Source organism: Babylonia areolata, chromosome 2 (genome assembly GCF_041734735.1).
Source record: "Babylonia areolata isolate BAREFJ2019XMU chromosome 2, ASM4173473v1, whole genome shotgun sequence".
In the NCBI taxonomy this organism is placed as follows: Eukaryota; Metazoa; Mollusca; class Gastropoda; order Neogastropoda; family Buccinidae; genus Babylonia; species Babylonia areolata.
In genome coordinates, this window is record NC_134877.1 from 67,289,452 (window position 1) to 67,311,951 (window position 22,500).

Here is a 22,500-nt window from a genome sequence, read left to right on the forward strand (position 1 = left end):
CGCCCCCCCCCCCCACACACACACACACGATACCCATCTTAATCCCTCCCTCCCCCCGCCCACCCCCATCCCACAACCCGCAGGCCATCCACAGACCCCCGCCTGGACCTTAATCTCTCCCTGAACGGCGAGGGATGCAGATAATCAGGTCCGTCCCGCTCTGCCTGCCAGAGCACAGAGCTAATTGATGTGCACGGTGCCAGACCTCCGTTGATGTTTTTTTTTCTTCTGCGTTTCTGGTGTTGGTTATTTATTCATTATTGGTTTTTTATACTTTGATTATTCTTTTTGGTTGGGGCCGGGAATATGGGGGTGGGAGTGGTGTGTGTGTGTGTGTGTGGGGGGGGGGGGGGGGGCGTCGTTCTTGTCCTATATACTATGCCGTTGTAATCGTTGCTGCCACACACACACACACACACACACACACACACACACACATATATATATTATGGAGTCTCCCGTCGGTCCGATGGATGGGTAGGCAGATAGTCTGTGTCCTCATATGGGAGAAGAGGCCAATTCTGGAGGCGTTTTCTTTTCTTTAATATATATATATATATATATGTGTGTGTGTGTGTGTGTGTGTGTGTGTGTGTGCTATATGTATATATTACATAAAAGAAAAATATATGTATGTGTTTATGTGAGAGTGTATATTTGTGAGTGTGTATGTGTGTGTGTGTATGTGCGTGCGTGCGTGTGTGTGTGTGTGTGTGTGTGTGTGTGTGTGTGTGTGTGTGTGTGTGTGTGTGTGTGTGTGTAAATATACATGTGCGTGTATACGCGCGTGTGCATGTGTGTGTCTGTGCGTATGTCTATGTATCTTCATTTCTCTCTCTCTCTCTCTGTCTCCTGTCCACAGCTACCCCCCCCCCCTCTCTCTGTGTTTCGCTTACCCACCCAACCCCACCCCCCTCCCCCCACCATCCCCACCCACCTACTCCATCTCTCTGTATATCTAGATCTAAGGCCTCCTTTAAAAAAAAAAAAAAAAAAAAATCGCCGCCGTTCGTGATTCGTTCCCCTCGGATTAGTTCATTTAACTGGACCAGGGATCGATGAGTCTTGTCTGGCAGCAAGGTGACGGTGACATAACTGGCGGTCAGGACCCGGGCCGTCTGCTCGGAAGTCTAAGAGTCTGAGTGGTTCCCCGGCTTGTGGGCGCAATTAATTACTGGAACCGCTGCTGATGAACTATTCAGTCCACAGTAAACGTGCTAGATCCTACGCTGGCGTCACGACAGGAAGTTCCCCCGGCCACCCCCCCCCCCCCCCCCCCCCTCCCCCCCACCCGAACACCCAACCCCGAACAGAAACACACACACATACGTGCACGCACGTACACGCGCGCGCGCGCGCACACACACACACACACACACACACATGCACGCAAGCATACGCGCACGCGCGCACACACACACATACACATGTATTGAGCAAGAGAAAGAGAGATAGGGAGAGAGAGAGGGGGGGAGAGAGGGAGAGAAAGAGAGATAGGGAGAAAGAGAGAGAGAGAGCGTGAGTGATGCAGACTGAGAGGGACGGAGAGAGAGAGAGAGAGAGCGAAAGAGAGAGAGGGGAGGGAGAGAGAGGGAGAGAAAGAGAGAGAGAGAGAGAAAATGAGAGAGAGAGAGAGAGAGAGAGAGAGAGAGAGTGTGTGTGTGTGTGTCAGTGTTTGTGCCCGCATGCGCTAGTGTGTGTGCGTGTTTATCTTCACGTGCATGTTTTGCTAGTGTGTGTGTGTGTGTGTGTGTGTGTGTGTGTGTGTGTGTGTGTGTGTGTGTGTGTGTGTGTTGTTGTGTTGTTGTTGTTGTTGTTGTTGTTTTGCCTTTTCTGATTTCTCTTTTCTTTTCTTTCTTTCTCTTGCCTTTGAGGGCTGGCTGCAATAAAGCAGTTATGCTTACTTCACTGCCCTCATGAAATCAAATCATTTTCGTTTCGTTTCGTTTCGTTTCGTTTCTCTCCCCCTCCCTCTCTGTCTCCTCTTTCTCTCTCTGCTCTCTCTGTGTCCCCTCCTCTCTTCTCTTACTATTTCCTCTCTCTCATCTCTCCCCCCTCTCTCTCTCCTCTCTCTTTCCTCTCTCTCTCCTCTCTCTGTGCCCCCTCCTCTCTTCTCTTACTATTTCCTCTCTCTCATCTCTCCCCCCTCTCTCTCTCCTCTCTCTTTCCTCTCTCTCTCCTCTCTCTGTGCTCTCTCTGTGCCCCCTCCTCTCTTCTCTCACTATTTCCCCCTCTCTCTCTCCTTCTCATCTCCTCTCTTCTCTCACTATTTCCCCCTCTCTCTCCTCTCTATCTGTGGCCCATCCTCTCTCTCTCCTCTCTCTCTGTACCCCTCCTCTCTTCTCTCACTATTTTCCCCCTCTCTCTCCTCTCTCTCTGTGCCCCTCCTCTCTTCTCTCACTATTTCCCCTCTCTCCCTCTTTCTCTCTCACCCTCCTCTCTCTCCTCTCTCTCTCCTCTCTCTCTCCCCCTCTCTCTCCTCTCTCTCTCAGTGCCCCCATCCCTCTTCCCTTCTCCCTCATCTCCCCTTCCTCTTTTTCTGTCCTCTCTCTTTCTCTCCCTCATTATCTCTCTCTCTCTCTCCCCATCTCTCTTCCTCTCTCCTCCTCTCCCCCTCTCTCTTACTCTCTCCTTCTCTCAACTTACTGACCCTTCACCCCAACCTCTCTCATTTCAACTTTCCCTCTTGTCACTGATTGACACAGACCTGACAACTACCACGCGAGAGGTGAAAGTGATGGCTCATTGTCTTCATTATTAATTAACCAACTGTCAGAGGGCAAGCCTGGGTCACAGACAGACATGTGTCCACGTTGACACCTTGGACAGTGCCTCAGGTCAGCGTCTCTGTCGTTCGTTCGTTCGTTCGTTCGACATTGTTGACTGTGAGCTGACTGTAGTTCGTTTTGGTCTTGTTGATTTCATTTAATCTTATTTTATTCTCTCTCTCTCTCTCTCTCTCTCTCTCTCTCTCTCTCTCTCTCTCTCTCTCTCTCTCTCTCCTCGACCCTCTTGCAACGAAGGTTCTTTTTCTTAAGAAAAAAACAACAACAAACAAAACAAAAACAAAAACACACAAACAAACAAAAAACCCAATGTATTTCTTTATCCTGCGCAATGGAAAGATCAATTCCATTCAATGAATTAAGGCAATAAACAATACTGGAACCAAACAAAGATTTAAGCATTGCAGATGCATGATTTTTTTTTCCATAGTGGCCTACAGGACAAAAGAACTTTCAATATACCTTTCCGTGTATGTATTGAAAAGTACAAACGTTACACAAAAAAGCCAATTCATTCTCACACTCATTCAAAACTCACAAACATCTTTTAGTGTTGTTGTTGTTTTTGTTGTTGCTGCTGTTGTTATTACTGTTGTTGTTGTTGTTGTTGTTGTTGCTGCTGCAGTTGTTGTTGTTGCTGTTGCTGTTGTTGTTGTTGTTGCTGCTGTTGCTGTTGTTGTTGCTGCTGCTGTTATTATTGTTGTTGCTGCTGCCGCAGTTATTATTTTTGTTGTTGTTGTTGCTGCTGCTACTGTTGTTGTTGTTGCTGCAGTTGTTGTTGTTGTTGCTGCTGCTGCAGTTGTTGTTGTTATTTTTGCTGCTGTTGTTGTTGTTGTTGTTGCTGCTGCTGCTGTTGCAGTTATTGTTGTTGTTGTTATAAATATTTTTCGTCCAAAATTAGTGTGAATCTTATTGCATTCTGTGTTTTCCTGTGCTTTTTTGTTTGCGGCCGCTTTCAGTCTGATCTAATTCGAATTGTAGGGAATGGGTCTACACGCAAAGGCAAACACGCACGTATACACATACATACACACAGACACACACACGCGCACGCGCAGGCGCATATATATATATATATATATATATATATATATATATATATATATATATATATATATTTATTTATTTATATTTATAAATAAATAAATAAATATATATATATATATATATATATATATATATATATATATATATATATATATATATATATATAATATCACATGTTATCAGTTGACGGTGAAAATATATCGAAAATGCACACACACACACACACACACACACACACACACACACACACACACACACACACACACACACACACACACACACACACACGCACACACACTGGTGCGCACACCTACACTTTCTTTCCATTCATCTTACTTAATATTTATGTTTTCTCTCTGGCGCGCGCATGGCTCTGGCACCAATGTCCAGAGGTCCCTACAGTGCAGTCTCCAGTGACTCGTGCAGAGTCAATTATTCTGCTGGTCTGCCAGTGGTGTGTGTGGACTGGACACAGTGATGGATGAACTCCTCAACTCTTTCTCTCTCTGTCTGCCTCCGTGTTTTATTTTTGTTCCTCTCTCTGTCTCTCTCTCTCTGTCTCTCTCTCTCTCTGTCTCTCTCTCTCCCCTCAGCTCACACACACACACACACACACGAAAACACACACACACACACACACACACACACACACACACACACACACACACACACACACACACACACACGCACACTCTAAAAAGTATCGTGAATAAAAACGTGTTTAAGAAAAAAAATGAAAAATCACCTCATTGAAAAGGATTAAAAGTAAAACAATTACTGATCTATTTAGTGTAATACTTCTTTTATTAATTGTGAAATGTTTTGTATATGCTTGTGTTGGCAAGAATTTTATAGTATATGTGCACGTGACTGGGACGGGCATGGTGTATTTATGTCCGAGCATTTGTGTTCAAGTGTGTGTGTGTGTGTGTGTGTGTGTGTGTGTGTGTGTGTGTGTGTGTGTGTGAAATAGAAATGCAGTTATCATGTATTTCATTATCATAATGTTCTTGTATATATATATATATATATATATATATATATATATATATATATATATATTCATTTTTGCTTGTTGTTGCTTTTCTTTTGTTTGTTCTCTCTCTCTCTCTTTCTCTCTCTCTCCGTTCACACTTCCTCTTCCCCCATCCCTCTTCCCCTTCCCCAATGTGTATGTATGCCTATGGCCGAAACGCATTAAACCATCTGAATCTGAATCTCTCTCTCTCCTGTATTTTTTTTTCTTTTTTCTTTTTAATTGATGGCTTGATGTAAAAAAAAAAGCAATTGTTGCTTATTCAATTTACCATCATGAAAAAAAATCTTGACTTGACTTGACTTGACTTGACTTCACACACACACACACACAAAATCCAAAATCTACTGTGCCACTAGATCCCCCAACTACCCATTTCCAAACCCCTGCTTTACCACTAGAATCCCCATTGCCTTCCCAAACCCTACTTTACCACCAGACTCCACACAACCTTCCCCAAACCCCTACTTTACCACCAGACTCCACACAACCTTCCCAAACCCTACTTTACCACCAGAATAAACATAACCTTCCCAAACCCCTACTTTACCACCAGACTTCACACAACCTTCCCAAACCCCTACTTTACCACCAGACTCCACACAACCTTCCCAAACTCCTACTTTACCACCAGACTCCACACAACCTTCCCAAACCCCTACTTTACCACCAGACTCCACACAACCTTCCCAAATCCCTACTTTACCACCAGACTCCACACAACCTTCCCAAACCCCTACTCTACCACTAGTCCTTCACTGCCTCCCCAAATTCTACTCCATCAATATACCTCCCAACTACGTTCCCAAACCTCTACTGTACCACTAGACCCCCCAACTACCCATTTCCAAACCCCTGCTTTACCACTAGAATCCCCATTGCCTTCCTAAACCCCTACTTTACCACAAGACCCCCCCGCCCCCCTCAATTGCCTTCCCAAACCCCTACTTTACCACCAGACTCCACACAACCTTCCCAAACCCCTACTTTACCACCAGACTCCACACAACCTTCCCAAACCCCTACTTTACCACCAGACTCTACACAACCTTCCCCAACCCCTACTTTACCACCAGACTCCACACAACCTTCCCAAACCCTACTTTACCACCAGACTCCACACAACCTTCCCCAACCCCTACTTTACCACCAGACTCCACACAACCTTCCCCAACCCCTACTTTACCACCAGACTCTACACAACCTTCCCAAACCCCTACTTTACCACCAGACTCCACACAACCTTCCCCAACTCCTACTTTACCACCAGACTCCACACAACCTTCCCCAACCCCTACTTTACCACTAGACTCTACACAACCTTCCCAAACCTCTACTTTACCACCAGACTTCACACAACCTTCCCCAACCCCTACTTTACCACTAGACTCTACACAACCTTCCCAAACCTCTACTTTACCACCAGACTTCACACAACCTTCCCAAATCCTACTTTACCACCAGACTCCACACAACCTTCACAAATCCCACTTTACCACCACACTCCACACAACCTTCTCAAACCCCTACTTTACCACCAGACTCCACACAACCTTCCCATACCTCTACTTTACCACCAGACTCCACACAACCTTCCCAAACCCTATTTTACCACCAGACTCCACACAACCTTCCCACACCCCTACTCTACCACCAGACTCCACACAACCTTCCAAAACCTCTACTTTACCACCAGACTCCACACAACCTTCCCAAACTCCTACTTTACCACCAGACTCCACACAACCTTCCCAAATCCTACTTTACCACCAGACTCCACACAACCTTCACAAATCCCACTTTACCACCACACTCCACACAACCTTCTCAAACCCCTACTTTACCACCAGACTCCACACAACCTTCCCATACCTCTACTTTACCACCAGACTCCACACAACCTTCCCAAACCCTATTTTACCACCAGACTCCACACAACCTTCCCACACCCCTACTCTACCACCAGACTCCACACAACCTTCCAAAACCTCTACTTTACCACCAGACTCCACACAACCTTCCCAAACTCCTACTTTACCACCAGACTCCACACAACCTTCCCAAACCCCTACTTTACCACCAGACTACACACAACCTTCCCAAACCCCTACTTTACCACCAGACTCCACACAACCTTCCCAAATCCCACTTTACCACCAGACTAAACACAACCTTCCCAAACTCCTACTTTACCACCAGACTTCCACACAACCTTCCCAAACTCCTACTTTACCACTAGACTCTACACAACCTTCCCAAACTCCTACTTTACCACCAGACTCCACACAACCTTCCCAAACTCCTACTTTACCACCAGACTCCACACAACCTTCCCAAACTCCTACTTTACCACTAGACTCTACACAACCTTCCCAAACCCCTACTTTACCACGAGACTCCACACTACCTTCCCCAACCCCTACTTTATCACTGGACCATCACTGCCTCCCCAAATCCTACTCCACCACTAGACCCCCAACTACCTTTCCAAAATCCCTACTCTATCACTAAAACCCTCTCTGCCTTTCCAAACCTCTAATCTACCACTACCCCCACCGCCCGCAACTACCTCCCCCAACCCGTGCTCTACACCCAAGTCATCTTTCTGAAGCCCCTACCTCCCAATATTTCTCTCATGAGTAATTGAGCTTGCTGACCTACGATTTGACTAAACATTTTTTTTTTTTTAACCCTAACCGTCTTTTCTACCGAGTTTGTTCTGACTGTCGTGACTTTTGATTAATCTCTGCTCTAAACTGCTTGAATGCTTAGAACTTACAATGCCACGGGAAGACAGTCAACACATTTTCTTCCAAATAACGGAGGAGTAGAATCGTTGAGTGTGATCCCCTTAGAGATCACCCTAACTGACAGCTAAATCTGTCAGTACAATGTCACCCAACAAATAGCAGCACCATTGTATCAAAATGTCTAAACCAACATCATTCAAAATTCCAACATTAACCTTGCCCCTCACCTCGACCCCTCCTGCACTTTCTAAACTCAGTCCATAAATATGGACACACATTCCTGTCATCATCCAGGGTCCTGAAAAGGCCGACACATTTGACTTATCATCCTCAGCTATTGTTCAACAAGAACCAGCACCACCACCACCGTTTTGTAGTCGATACAGGGATAAGCTTAACCACCCTCATTTAAGCATCTCTTCCACGGATCCCATCTATATGATTATATCAACTACGGAATGATTTATCAGCAGCAATGATTCTTCTCCGAAAAAATCCCGAACCCCGAATTCCTGTACGGTGTCATCAATACGTAGATCGAGTCCCCCAACAGTACCAGCACCGGAGACAGTACATGGGGTCAGCAGCATCACTCACATGTGCCGACAGTGTTTCGCGGGGGACATGCATACAAAACTGGACTGTCTGGAGTAAACCGTTTGAGTCAAGCCTCGGGCAGAAGTGACAGCACCGTCGCATCCCCAACAAGAAAGATGGGCCGCTCTTTCCCGCCCCGGCCAAAAGCACCAGCTTGAACCCTTTAGACAAGGGGAGTGGCTTCCCCTTCTCCACCAAAGGGGAGTGGCTTCCCCTTCTCCACCATCACTCTTGTGTCAGGAGGGCGGAGGCTGGAGAAGGGGTGTATATCAATCAAGAGGGGATCAATCTTGGGACATTCCCATCGGTTCGGCGACATTCTACGCCATTCAGTCCTCGAGGCTGGCCAGGTTTTATGATGGTCGTTTATAGCGCGGGGGGGAAGGGGGGTGCGAGGTGTGGGGTGGGTGGGTTGCAGGGTGGCGGGGGGCGGGGGGCGGGGGAGGGGTGGGGCGTGTGGGGGTGGGGGGTGGGGGTGGAATGAATTGTAAGGCCACGTCTCTTTAGAAAAGTGGACATTCATGGTATTTCCCATCCTGTTTCGGCAATGAAACGCAGAAAACACACACACACACACACACACACACACACACACACACACACACACACATATCACCACATCCTCCCCCCCTCCACACACGCACTCATACACATACATGCACACACACATGCAGACTAACTCTCTCTCTTTCCCTCTCTCACACGCACACACACACACACACACACACACACACACACACACACACACACACACACACACACTTCATAATAAAACAAAATCAGTCACAGTGTTAGGGATAAAAAACAACAACAACAAAAACCAACAAACCGAAACAATAACAAAAAACAAAAAATCAACACTAGCATTATGTATGATAACCATGTCCGACTATGACCATCGGGACAGCAGAGGAGACAACTGCTGTCTTGACTAGACATCTGAGTATATGATTTGAGTATAGTGGAGAGGGTCTTTACCCCATTGTCTCAACCAAGAGGGCTGTGGGACAGTCAGTGCTAGTGATGGGGACGTTCCCCTGAAGCCAAAAGCTGCAACGCTAAGAGCCAGTGCCAGTCATAGTCCTTAACAAAAGACTAAAAGCTGTAAATGAATTCCCATCGCAGTAGAGAAACAATCAAACATACAGCTTGTGTCAAGCTCTGATACAAGGCGAGTGTGGAGCCGAGCAAGCAAACAAAAAGAAAAAACAGCTTGATAGTATCATTTCCAAAGCTGTCACGAGTAAATAAAACAAAAAAAAACAAGAGAGGCAAGGCCTTCAAGACTCACTTGTGATAAATTAAGTCCCCTAGCATTAATTACAGAGTAATTTCCCTTTTTTACTATCTGCACCAAAACGTTTGCAAAATAAATACAAATTCCATGCTTAGCAAAAGAAGTTCCTGTTTGAACAAAAAATGATAACAATGACTCCTCTTGTTGTTGTGTCAGAATAAGAGGTCAAAGTGCCAAGTTTAGAGAATACAAAAAATATAAATATAATAGTAAATGCAGTTTGCATATAATTAGGCTTCTTTTATTATTTTTTTGTGCCCATCCCAGAGGTGCCATATTGCTTTAAACAAGATGACTGGAAAGAACTGAATTTTTCCTATTTTTATGCCAAATTTGGTGTCAACTGACAAAGTATTTGCAGAGAAAATGTCAATGTTAAAGTTTACCACGGACACACAGACACACGGACACACGCACACACACACACACACACAAACACACACACACACACACACACAGAGAGACAACCGAACACCGGGTTAAAACATAGACTCACTTTGTTTACACAAGTGAGTCAAAACTGAAAAAGAAGTATAATCTGTATTGTGACATTTTCCAATAATGGATTGTCTAAGTCAAATCAACAGAAAGGGAGGGGTGGTGTGCCCGTGTGGGAGTATGCGCGTATGTGTGTGTATGGAGCCATTACAATACAGGTCGATGACCTTAAAGCTCACTCTTCACAGCTTCTCCTGAGTACTTTCTCTCCTCTCCTCTCCCCTTCGCCAACCCCCCCCCCCTCCCCCCCAGTTCCCCCCGACCCCCCACCCGCCCACCCCACCAAACGCTACCCACATCCCCCAGGGGGGTAAGCCCCAACAATGTTTTTCACTTTGCACCCCTCTCACTGCCCTCTTTTCACATTAAGCATACTCTCTCTCTCTCTCTCTCTCTCTCTCTCTCTCTCTCTTTCTCTCTCTCTCTTTCTCTCTCTCTCTCTTTCTCTCTCCCTCTCTCTCTCTCTCTCTCTCTCTCTCTCACACACACACACACACACACACACAGACACGCACATACACACTCACATGCACACACACACTCCCCCACCCCAACACACCTCCCACCCCCACCCGCCCCTAATACAGCCCATCAAACGAGAAAGCAACCCCGATCCCCACCCCCACCCCCCACCCCCAGTACCAGGCAGAGTTTCAGTTTAAAACTCGCCCCCCCCCCTCCCCCCCCCCCATGCCCCCACCACCCCCAAACCCCACTCCATCCCATCCCCACCCCCACAATTGAGCTGCTTGGTCCCATGAGAGTAGGACATTGTCCTCTACTTTTACGTCTCCCGCTCATAAATGATTCACTGACTCACTCCACCATGAGGGGCCCGGGGTGGGGGTGGGGGGGGGGGAGGAAAGAAGAAGAATGGATGAAGGAGAGAAAACACTTTTATTCTTTTAACCATTCACCAGATGATCGGATGGTGCTTGCCGAGAAACGTGCTACGTACTGCTGGTGTTTGAGTGGTTAATTCTGTCGAGTGTGGTTAAGATAGCATTGGGGTTTGGGGTTCTGGGGGGGTTCGTTCTCTGTGAACATGGCAGTGAGTGAAGGGAAAGAAAGAGAGGGGAGGCGAGGGAATAGAGGACGGAGACAGTATATGATGCGTGCAGAGAGGACGTTAGGTGCTGGAGCGGGTGGGGGTAGTCGAGGTTAAACAGGGGCTGGGTGGGTGAGGGGGATGTCGAGTCTTCAATAACAAGGTTTCGAGACAGAGCATTATTCCTTTGACGCGTATGTTTACTCGTCAGTGAAGGGCTGTTACCTTACAGAAATAACACTGAGCTTACAGGTCAGACTGATGACAGTACAGAAACAGAAAATGAGGAAATGGAAGTTGTATTATCTGCCAGGGATGCTGGGCTCCTCTTTTCTTCTTCAAACCCGAGCGATGATGCTGACTGCCAACTACTGACCTACAAAAAGCATCAGGAACAATAACTATTGACCTACAGAAAGCATCGGGAACAATAACTGCTGACCCACAGAAAACATCAGGAACAATAACTGCTGACAGAAAGCATCAGGAACAATAACTGCTGACCCACAGAAAGCATCAGGAACAATAACTGCTGACCCACAGAAAGCATCAGGAACAATAACTATAGACCTACAGAAAGCATCGGGAACAATAACTGCTGACGTACAGAAAGCATCAGGAACAATAACTGCTGACCTACAGAAAGCATCAGGAACAATAACTGCTGACAGAAAGCATCAGGAACAATAACTGCTGACCCACAGAAAACATCAGGAACAATAACTGCTGACAGAAAGCATCAGGAACAATAACTGCTGACAGAAAGCATCAGGAAGAATAACTGCTGACAGAAAGCATCAGGAACAATAACTGCTGACGCACAGAAAGCATCAGGAACAATAACTGTTGACCCACAGAAAGCATCAGGAGCAATAACTGCTGACCCACAGAAATCATCATCAGGAACAATAACTGTTGACCCACAAAAAAGCATCAGGAGCAATAACTGCTGACGGACAGAAAGCATCATCAGGAACACTAACTGTTGACCCACAGAAAGCATCAGGAGCAATAACTGCTGACCGACAGAAAGCATCATCAGGAACACTAACTGTTGACCCACAGAAAGCATCAGGAACAATAACTGTTGACCCACAAAAAAGCATCAGGAGCAATAACTGCTGACGGACAGAAAGCATCAGGAACAATAACTGCTGACGCACAGAAAGCATCAGGAACAATAACTGCTGACGGACAGAAAGCATCAGGAACAATAACTGCTGACGCACAGAAAGCATCAGGAACAATAACTGCTGACAGAAAGCATCAGGAATAATAACTGCTGACGCACAGAAATCATCAGGAGCAATAACTACTGACGCACAGAAATCATCAGGAACGATAACTGCTGACCCACAGAAAGCATCAGGAACGATAACTACTGACCCACAGAAAGCATCAGGAACAATAACTGCTGACCCACAGAAAGCATCATCAGGAACAATAACTGCTGACTCACAGAAAGCATCAGGAACGATAACTGCTGACCCACAGAAAGCATCAGGAACGATAACTGCTGACCCACAGAAAGCATCAGGAACGATAACTGCTGACCCACAGAAAGCATCAGGAACGATAACTGCTGACGGACAGAAAGCATCAGGAACAATAACTGCTGACGCACAGAAAGCATCATCAGGAACAATAACTGCTGACGCACAGAAAGCATCAGGAACGATAACTGCTGACCCACAGAAAGCATCAGGAACAATAACTGCTGACAGAAAGCATCAGGAACAATAACTGCTGACAGAAAGCATCAGGAACAATAACTGCTGACAGAAAGCATCAGGAACGATAACTGCTGACCCACAGAAAGCATCAGGAACAATAACTGCTGACCCACAGAAAGCATCAGGAACAATAACTGCTGACCCACAGAAAGCATCAGGAACAATAACTGCTGACGCACAGAAAGCATCATCAGGAACAATAACTGCTGACAGAAAGCATCAGGAACGATAACTGCTGACGCACAGAAATCATCATGAACGATAACTGCTGACCCACAGAAAGCATCAGGAACAATAACTGCTGACGCACAGAAATAATCAGGAACGATAACTGCTGACCCACAGAAAGGATCAGGAACAATAACTGCTGACGCACAGAAATCATCAGGAACGATAACTGCTGACCCACAGAAAGGATCAGGAACAATAACTGCTGACGCACAGAAATCATCAGGATCGATAACTGCTGACGCACAGAGAGCATCAGGAACGATAACTGCTGACGCACAGAAATCATCAGGATCGATAACTGCTGACGCACAGAGAGCATCAGGAACAATAACTGCTGACGCACAGAAAGCATCAGGAACAATCACCGTGACAGCCACTCCTGGCCTTGCTCTCTCATTCATTACTGTCTATTTGCCGCACTGTGTTCGGGGAAATCACTGGTCAACTGAGTTTGTTTTCTTTCACCCAGAGAGCGTGACGGGGTGATTCGCAAAGTAACCGCCGATAAACTGTGTCTGTCTCTTTCACAGAACAAACACGCACATATATGCACCACACGTACAAACAACGCAAAACACACACACACACACACACACACACACACACACACACACACACACACACACACACACTTTTTTAATGAGAGAAGTGGAATAAGCATGCATATGCTTCTTTCCATCCAGCACTCAGAGCAAAATGAGAAGAAAAAAAAAATGAAACAGAAATATTCACAAAAATAACAAAAGATTATAGAAATACAAACATGACGTTTAAAATACACTCAAATACATAGTAACAATTTACAAGTACGTAATCATAAAACATGAATTAGTGATAAAAATGTATATGAATATACATGGTTGTAGTGCAGAGAGAGAGAGAGAGAGAGAGAGAGAGAGAGAGAGAGAGAGAGAGAGAGAGAGAGAGAGATGAGCGCAAAGGAGGTTGCGGTTGTTTCCCTTGGACCAACAACTCGTCACTTCAACACCCGGAGACACTGAGCGCTTAATAAACACGGTTTATCGGTTGTTGTTTTTTTGTTTTGTTTTTTCCCCACTCATATCAATTATCTATGTATCCATTCATTAATTCATTGATTTATTTGTTATTGACATTGATCCATTTATTTTATGTATCTAAATATATGTCAGCTCGTTTCAATCCGAAGAAGGGCCATGGCTAATTCCAGACAGGCAATTAATATTATATCTCCGTCTCCTTCAATTTACCGGTTAAGCAGACGTCTGTTTGCAGCTGGAGTGTTTAGCACACACACGATTTCAACTCTCAGTTCAACACATTGGGTGGGAGAATAAGTTACATCAATAGGGGTGTTTTTTTCTGTCTGCCCCCCTTCCTCCTCCTCCGCCCTATTTTTTCGTTGTATTTTTTTTTACGACCACAGTGCAGCATGCACTTAGCGCACGTAAAAGAATCCACGGCAACAAAAGGGTCATTCCTGGGAAAATTCTGTAGAAAAATCCACTTCGATAGGAAAAACAAATAAAACTGCACGCAGGAAAAAAAAGAAAAAAAAGAAAAAAAAAAAGGGTGGTGGGGGGGGGGGGGTGGTGGTGGGGTGGCGCTGTAGAAACGCGCTTTCCCTGGGGAGAACAGCCCGAATTTCGCTAACCTTGTATTGTGTTTGTATTTCTCTCTCTCTCTCTCTCTCTCTCTCTCTCTCTCTCTCTCTCTCTCTCTCTTTTTTTTTTTTTTTTTTTGTCACAACAGATTTTTCTGTGTGAAATTCGGGCTGCTCTCCCCAGGTAGAGTGCGTCGCTACACTGACATCTCCACCCTTTTTTTTTTTTTTTTTGTATTTTTTCCTGCGTGCAGTTTTATTCGTTTTTCCTATCGAAGTGGATTTTTCTACAGAATTTTGCCACGGACAACCCCTTTGTTGCCGTGGGTTCTTTTACGTGCGTTGAGTGTCTGCTGCACAAGGGACCTCGGTTTATCGTCTCATCCAATTGTTTTTGATAATATCACATGGCCTGTTTCGACGTCCCAGTCTGCCTGCTCCTGTCTGGATATCTGTCTCGCGGGTGTGAGAAACTGATTAGCTGCTGTCCGTTGACAGGTAGCGGGGTCGTGTTTCTGATCAGTCATACCTGTCCTTGATAAATCAATTAAATCCACTGTGTGGGATATCGGCAGGTAACACACACACACACACACACACACACACACACACACACACCCGACTGGTCAGTGGCACTAATTGCGTCGTCACGCACACACAAAGAAATATCAGTCAGTCAAGTTAATCACAACCATTGAAAGAATCAATCGATGAATGATTGATTGAATAAATAAATGAATGAATGAATGAATCAGTCCGTCAGTCGGTCGGTCGGTCGATCGGTCAGTCAGACAATAAATCAAATTCATCTATCGACTGATTGGTTGATAGAAGTGAGTCAAACCACCCATTGACCGATCTATCGATTGATCAACCTATCAATTAATCAAATTATTGAATCAAGGAAGTACGCAAGCAATTAGTCAGCCAGGCAATGCCATTAACAGGCCAGACCACCAGCAATATATTTACTCTTTTACCTGCAAACCAACTTACCAGCCACTCACCAATGCGCTCATACTCACTCGTTAATTCCCGAAAACCCACTTATTTACCTTCCAGTCCACGAAGAGAAGATACCATATATATATATATATATATATATATATATATATATATATACAGTTTCACTTTCAGTTTCACTTTCTCAAGGAGGCGTCACTGCGTTCGGACAAATCCATACACGCTACACCACATCTGTTGAGCAGATGCCTGACCAGCAGCATAACCCAACGCGCTTAGTCAGGCCTTGAGTGCATGCTTACATATTTGTGTACCTATGAAAGTGGATTTCATTTTACGTAATTTCGCCAGAGGACAACACTCTCGTTGCCATGGGTTCTTTTTCAGTGCGCCAAGTGCGTGCTGCACACGGGACCTCGGTTTATCGTCTCATCCGAAAGACTAGACGCTCAGTTTGATTTTCCAGTCAAACTTAGGAGAAAGGGCGAGAGCGGGATTCGAACCCACATCCTCACGGACTCTCTGTATTGGCAGCTGAGCGTCTTAACCATTCTGCCACCTTCCTCTTATATATATACACATACACACACACACACATACATATAGTATTTGTATTTCTTTTTATCACAACATATTTCTCTGTGTGAAATTCGGGCTGCTCTCTCCATGGAGAGCGAGTCGCTACAATACAGCGCCACCCATTTTTTTTGTATTTTTTTTCCTGCATGCAGTTTTATTTGTTTTTCCTATCGAAGTGGATTTTTGTACATAATTTTGTCAGGAACAATCCTTTTGTTGCCGTGGATTCTTTTACATGCGCTAAGTGCATGCTGCACACGGGACCTCGGTTTATCGTCTCATCCGAATGACTAGCGTCCAGACCACCACTCAAGGTCTATTGGAGGGGGAGAAAATATCGGCGGCTGAGCCGTGATTCGAACCAGCGCGCTCAGATTCTCTCGCTTCCTAGGCGGACGCGTTACCTCTAGGCCATCACTCCATATATATATATATATATATATATATATATATATATATATATAATCTTTTCGGATATGTCGAAAAATCCGAACTTTTCACCGAATAAAATACTGCAAGCTTTTGATAAACAAAATACGACAGATAACCCCGCCCCCTTCCCCCTCCATCTGTCCCCCCACCCATCTCCCACTTCCCTCCTCCCAAACAAAATAAACCCCAACAAAGTGCAGTAAGCCAAACGTTGCCATAAGGGTTTGATAAAACATTCAACACAACCACTCTCAAAAAATATTTGTACTTGACAACTGAATTTTCACCTCAGTGTCTTTTTTTTTTTTAACACCCGCCTCCCTCCTCCTCCTCCCCCCCCCCCCATCCCCACCTTCTCCCCACCCCTTGCCTTTCAACCATGCCACTCGGCTGGCCTCTGTGCCAGCAGTGAGTCAGTGGACTCTTTCATGTAAAGCGTCATAAGTTTTTAAAGAGATGGGGGGTTATGCAAATGCACATCACCATCCTCCTCCTCCTTCTCCTCCTCATTATTATCATTCTCCTTCTTATCATTATCATTATCATAATTATCAAAGGAATGAAAAGCGGTGACTTACCTGAGCGGACGCCGGGTGCCAGAGACAGAGAAGAGGTATCCACAACACACGTGCAACACGGTGGACACTCATGGTTCACTGAAGTTGTCGGTTCAGCTGGCGACACAACAACCGCCCCAAAAATAAAACAAGTAAAACAAACACATCCACGGACACTCGTCGCCACGCTTCACGACGATGCTTGCTGTCTTACAGCTTCCACCACTTCACTGACACTGACTGATCGTTGCTGTTATCTGCCGCCTTCTTCTTCCACCACTTCACTGACACTGAATGATCGTTGCTGTTATCTGCCGACTTCTTCTTCCACCACTTCACTGACACTGAATGATCGTTGGTGTTATCTGCCGCCTTCTTCTTCCACCACTTCACTGACACTGAATGATCGTTGCTGTTATCTGCCGACTTCTTCTTCCACCACTTCACTGACACTGAATGATCGTTGCTATTATCTGCCGACTTCTTCTTCCACCACTTCACAGACACTGACTGATCGTTGCTGTTATCTGCCGACTTCTTCTTCCACCACTTCACACACACTTGATGATTGTTTCTGCTATCTACCGCCTTCTTCTCCTTCTTCTCCTTGTTCCTCCACCAATTCACAGGCGCTGTTATCTGCCGACTTCTTCTTCCACCGCTTCACAGACACATAATGATCGTTGCTGTTATCTATCGCCTTCTTCTTCTTTGTCTTCCACCACTTCACAGACAATTAATGATCGTTGCTGTTATCTACCAACTTCTTCCACCACTTCATAGACACATAATGATCATTGCTGTTATCTGCCGACTTCTGCTCCTTCTTCTTCCACCACTTCACAGACAGTGTTACCTGCCGCTTTCTTTCTCCACCACTTCACAGACACATAAAGATCGTTGCTGTTATCTACTGCCTTCTTCTCCCTCTTCTTCTTCTTCTTCCACCCTTCACAGATACACGATGCAACTGCTGTTTTTTTTTCTTCTCCCACACCACTTCACAGATACATGAAGATGGTCAACAACACACCGCACTTACTTAATCAGTCACGCGCTGCTTGTGTTCACGTTCACTAAAGTGAATCAGACCAAAGTCTGATCAGTCCAGGCCAGCAAGCAAGCACACCCCCCCAGTGACTCCTTTCAATGAACTGAACATGGAGTGGCTTTTTAGTAGGTGGAAACCACAAGACACACAGATCTTTATCAGCAAAAAGACACCAATGAAACACGGCTGCCGTCGTCAACACACAAAATCACAATGGATGAAAAACAACAACAACAAAACAAACCCCAACCAAACTGATCTCCTTCAATGTGGGGGAGATAAGTTCAAGAGGTGCATTTCCAAACAAACTTCGACACGAGCAAAACTCCAAATGCACGGTGGTTGTAGTGATTGATAAAAACACATAGCATCGAAGATAATTGGAAATCGCACAATGTTTTCACTTGTGGTTGTGATTTGAGCACTTATAAAACTGAGAGTTTTCAACGTGTGTACAGTGAATAGAATTCCTTCACAAAAAAGTTCGAATAACAAAATGAACACGATGAATCTTCTAGTTTCTTTCTTTCATAAACTACATGCTTTTATTATTTTTTCTGTGTATTGGTGCCTTTCAATGGAAAGATACCCGTGGTTCGAATTTAGCCCTACGTGTGTTCCTGTATCACTCGGAGCATCACAAAATTTTATACATTCGTTCCTCTCACGACTCTAAAAAAGCATTCAGCCATTATTTAGAAAGTATCTGTTCTGCTTCACCTGTTCGATTTCAATAACTGAGTGAAAAAAGTTGCTTTGGAGTTCATTTCACTAACGCGTAATGACAGCCACATACACCCAAGATTTACGTTGCTTATCTACAACGGTATACAGTTGCTTTCAAGACTGGGAATCATTCAGCAAATATAATCCCAAACCTCTTAATTAGCATCACTTTGAAGACAAAATAAAGATTATAATGCCGCTATCGAGTCTGTCACAAATGCACGCTCATCTCCGAAGTTGCGAAGGGGAAAAGTTAATCTTACGATGATGATTTTCTCCAGTCCAACTGTTTCAGTAGTATGAGGTTTCATACAAAGTTCTGCTCAGATGTGACTGACCAGTAGTTTTCATGGCGTAGGCGTAGAAAAAAAAGAACAAATAACATAACATTGTAAGCGAACGTAGCCAGAACCAAAATACACATGTGCTACTCAAATGTAACACTCTGGTAGTTCCTAAGGCGTAGAAGAAAAAAAAAAAAACTAAACAAAAAATAGCCATCACATTGTAAGCGAACGTAGCCCACAACAGTCCACGAAGCAGGTAGTTTGGTGTCCAGCTATATTTATGTCCAGTGTCAGTTGCCAGATGAGCAGCCAACAACACGGCAAGCCCCTTTGTTTTCTCCCAATCACCGCACTCCACAAGGTAATGCTACACTTCCGTGCCGACCTGATCGTTCAAACACCCACCGCCGCTCTCTCCAGAAGTCCACAGAGCAAAAGGAATCATCATAATAATAATCATAAAAGGTCTGCCGCAACCATCTACACGGAACCACTGACAGAGTAACTCGTCCTTCTAGCAGTCGTCTCAGCAAGGAATCGCCAGAGGTGGTGGCGTCCTTCTGACGGCAGGTTTAACGGTCAGATAAAGAAGGAGACGGGTTGGGGTGAGGGAAGGGGTGGGGGTTTGGGGGGATGACGTGTGGGTGGTGGGTGGGTGAAGGTCTGGGTAGGGAATGGTAGGGTGGAGTGGGATGGTCAAAGATTGGCTGATGGACCAGTCCGCGTGTGTGCGTGATCACAGGGTTGTTGGACGAGAGAGGGGTTGGGTGGGGTGGGGTTGGGTTGAGGAAGGTAGGGTGGAGGTTGGGGTGTTGGGGGTGTGGAGGGGTGGGTGGGTGTCAATTTAGGGTGTCACCGTGGTCTTGCTGGTTGGCCAGGCTTCCTGGTGACTTGTGGCTGACACGAGGGCTTACGACACGTGGGCTTCAATGTGATCTGGTCACTGTTGTGGAGAATGGACACTATCATTATAGCCAAGGTGTGTCAGAACGTTAGAAAGCTTTTGGTGTGTGTGTGTGTGTGTGTGTGTGTGTGTGTGTGTGTTTGGTGTGTAGGTGGGGGTGTACGGGGTGGGTACGTGTGTTTGCTTGTGTGTTCATGTGGGGTGGGTGGGAATGTGTGTGTGCGTGCGTGCGTGCGTGCGTGTGTGTGTGTGCGTGTGTGTGTGTGTGTGTGTGTGTGAAGAAGACGACGATTATGATGGTGATGATGATGGTGATGATGATGTTGAAGGAGGAGGATCAGGAGGATCAGGAGAAGGAGGAGAATAAGAAAAAAAGAGAGAAGAAAAGCAATATAAAAAGCGGAGGAGGAGGAGGAGGAAGAGAAGGAGGAGGAGAAGAAGAAAAAGAAAAAAAAGAGAACACACACACACACACACACACACACACACACACACACACACGTTTAGCTCTTCATTTGTGAACCCCTCTCGCTCTTCCAAATGACGCACTTTGTATACAGAATACGCATATTGTTGGTTTTTGGTTTTTTGTGTGTTTTTTGTTTGTTTTGTTTTAGTGAGTGTTTAGAGATGTCACTGACGTCTGTCAGACAGGTGCTGACTCTGCTTTCGTCGTCGATACCTTTTTCGCGATAATGGCTCAGCCTACTCAGATGATAGAGAGGGCCAGTACCATACCGGTGTAGCGGGTGGAAATGACCCCCCCCCCTACCCCCAAGCACCGTTTTGACTCCACTGGAGTTGACCCTCTTGGACTTACTTCAGGTGCTTAATCTCATGCCCCATATTAACTCCACACCCCTCACCCCATTTGCTGCTGGAATATCTTTATTCAACAACAACAACAACAGCAACAACAAAGGCGTTGTGTCCTTGGTTCGTTTTCAAGCGCTACGTGCATACTTCACATGGGACTTTGGATATTCTATCGTCTCATCAGAAAGACTAGTACCCAGGCCATCGATTAAGGTTAAGCTGAAGGTGAAGTAAAGTAAAAACATCCTGGGCTCGAACCCGTGGGCACTTCGGATCCCAGCGTATCGGGTGTTTTACCACATGGCCACCGCTCCCATCATTTTGGACCGGACCTAAATACATACCACCCGAGTTTGACGTGGATGAATGCTGGAGTCGAAAATAGTCGCCAGTATCCCCCCCCCCCCCCATCCCCCACCCCTCCCCTCCACTAGACCTTGAGTGGTGGTTTCGACGCTAGTCATTCGGATGAGACGATAAACCGAGGTCTCGTGTACTGCATGCATTTAGCGCACGTAATAGAACCCACGGCAACAAAAGGGATGTCTCTGGCAAATTTCTGTAAAAAAGATTCCAGTTCGATAGGAAAACAAATACAACTGCAGGCAGAAAAAAAGAAAGGGTGGCGCTCTCAGTGGAACGACAGACTGTTCCTGGGGAGAGACTCCCGAATTTCATACAGAGAAATACAATACAATACAATATTTTAAATACAATACAATGCAATATAATACAAAAAAATACAAGCCTTAATGATTCAGTATGTAACGCATTTGGGGATCAGATGCCAGTTGTATTGCTTGGTTCTAACTTTTTGACAGTTACACGTGACAAAATGCCAACGTTGACCGAACTACGCCATTGGTCACTTCTTTACTACACATAGTTAGTAGCGGGTTACGACCATACTAGGCTCTTCCGTCCGTACAAGGCAACTCAGTCCAGGACTAGAGAGTGTTGTGTGTTGGAGGCTGCACAAAATATTGACTCCGCCCTTTTGTTTTCACCAGTATTATACTGATTTTTTTTATTTCCTTTTAATAATTCGATACAGTGTTTGGCACTGAGTCAGTTCTACGCAAAGGCTAAAGTCTTTCCGCGCCAATTTAAGGCCTTCCGCAAAATGTCCCCATGGGGTTATCCTGAGGTGGGGGGAGGGTCGGGGTCGGGAGGGCTGGGGATTGGGGAGGGGGGAGGGTCATTCTGGGGCATCACACTGGACAATGACCCAAACAGAAGCTGAAGACAGACGCTAATTGTGTCGTTTGTTAATCGTGTCCTCTGTGGTAATCATCGATCAGCAATTAATCCAGATTATTTGGGGGCGTTCTGGCTTGTTGATGATGGTGGTGGTGATGCTGTTGTTGTCGTCACTGACTTCCGGTTTCATTTCACGTGTTCGGATTGTGTGTGTGTGTGTGTGTGTGTGTGTGTGTGTGTGTGTGTGTGTGTGTGTGTGTGTGTGTGTGTGTGTGTGTGTGTGTGTGTGTGTGTGTGTCTGTAAATGAAACAAAACGAACAGAGAATTTATTCTAAATGGGTAACGGAACAAAAGAAACTTTTGTTTTACATCCGACTCT

At 45.4% G+C, this 22,500-nt stretch overlaps 1 protein-coding gene across 4 annotated transcripts in view; it reads right to left on the minus strand.

Moving 5' to 3' along the window:
• LOC143276550 (vasoactive intestinal polypeptide receptor 1-like) overlaps window positions 1-22,500 on the minus strand; it is a 251,435-nt gene that overhangs the window by 94,443 nt on the left and 134,492 nt on the right. For all 4 annotated transcript variants that reach the window (XM_076581141.1, XM_076581150.1, XM_076581123.1 and 1 more), the window contains one exon: window positions 17,158-20,143. In XM_076581141.1, the coding sequence (XP_076437256.1) occupies window positions 17,158-17,229 (72 nt within the window). In that variant the 5' untranslated portion in view covers window positions 17,230-20,143. The remainder of the gene's footprint in view (window positions 1-17,157; window positions 20,144-22,500) is intronic.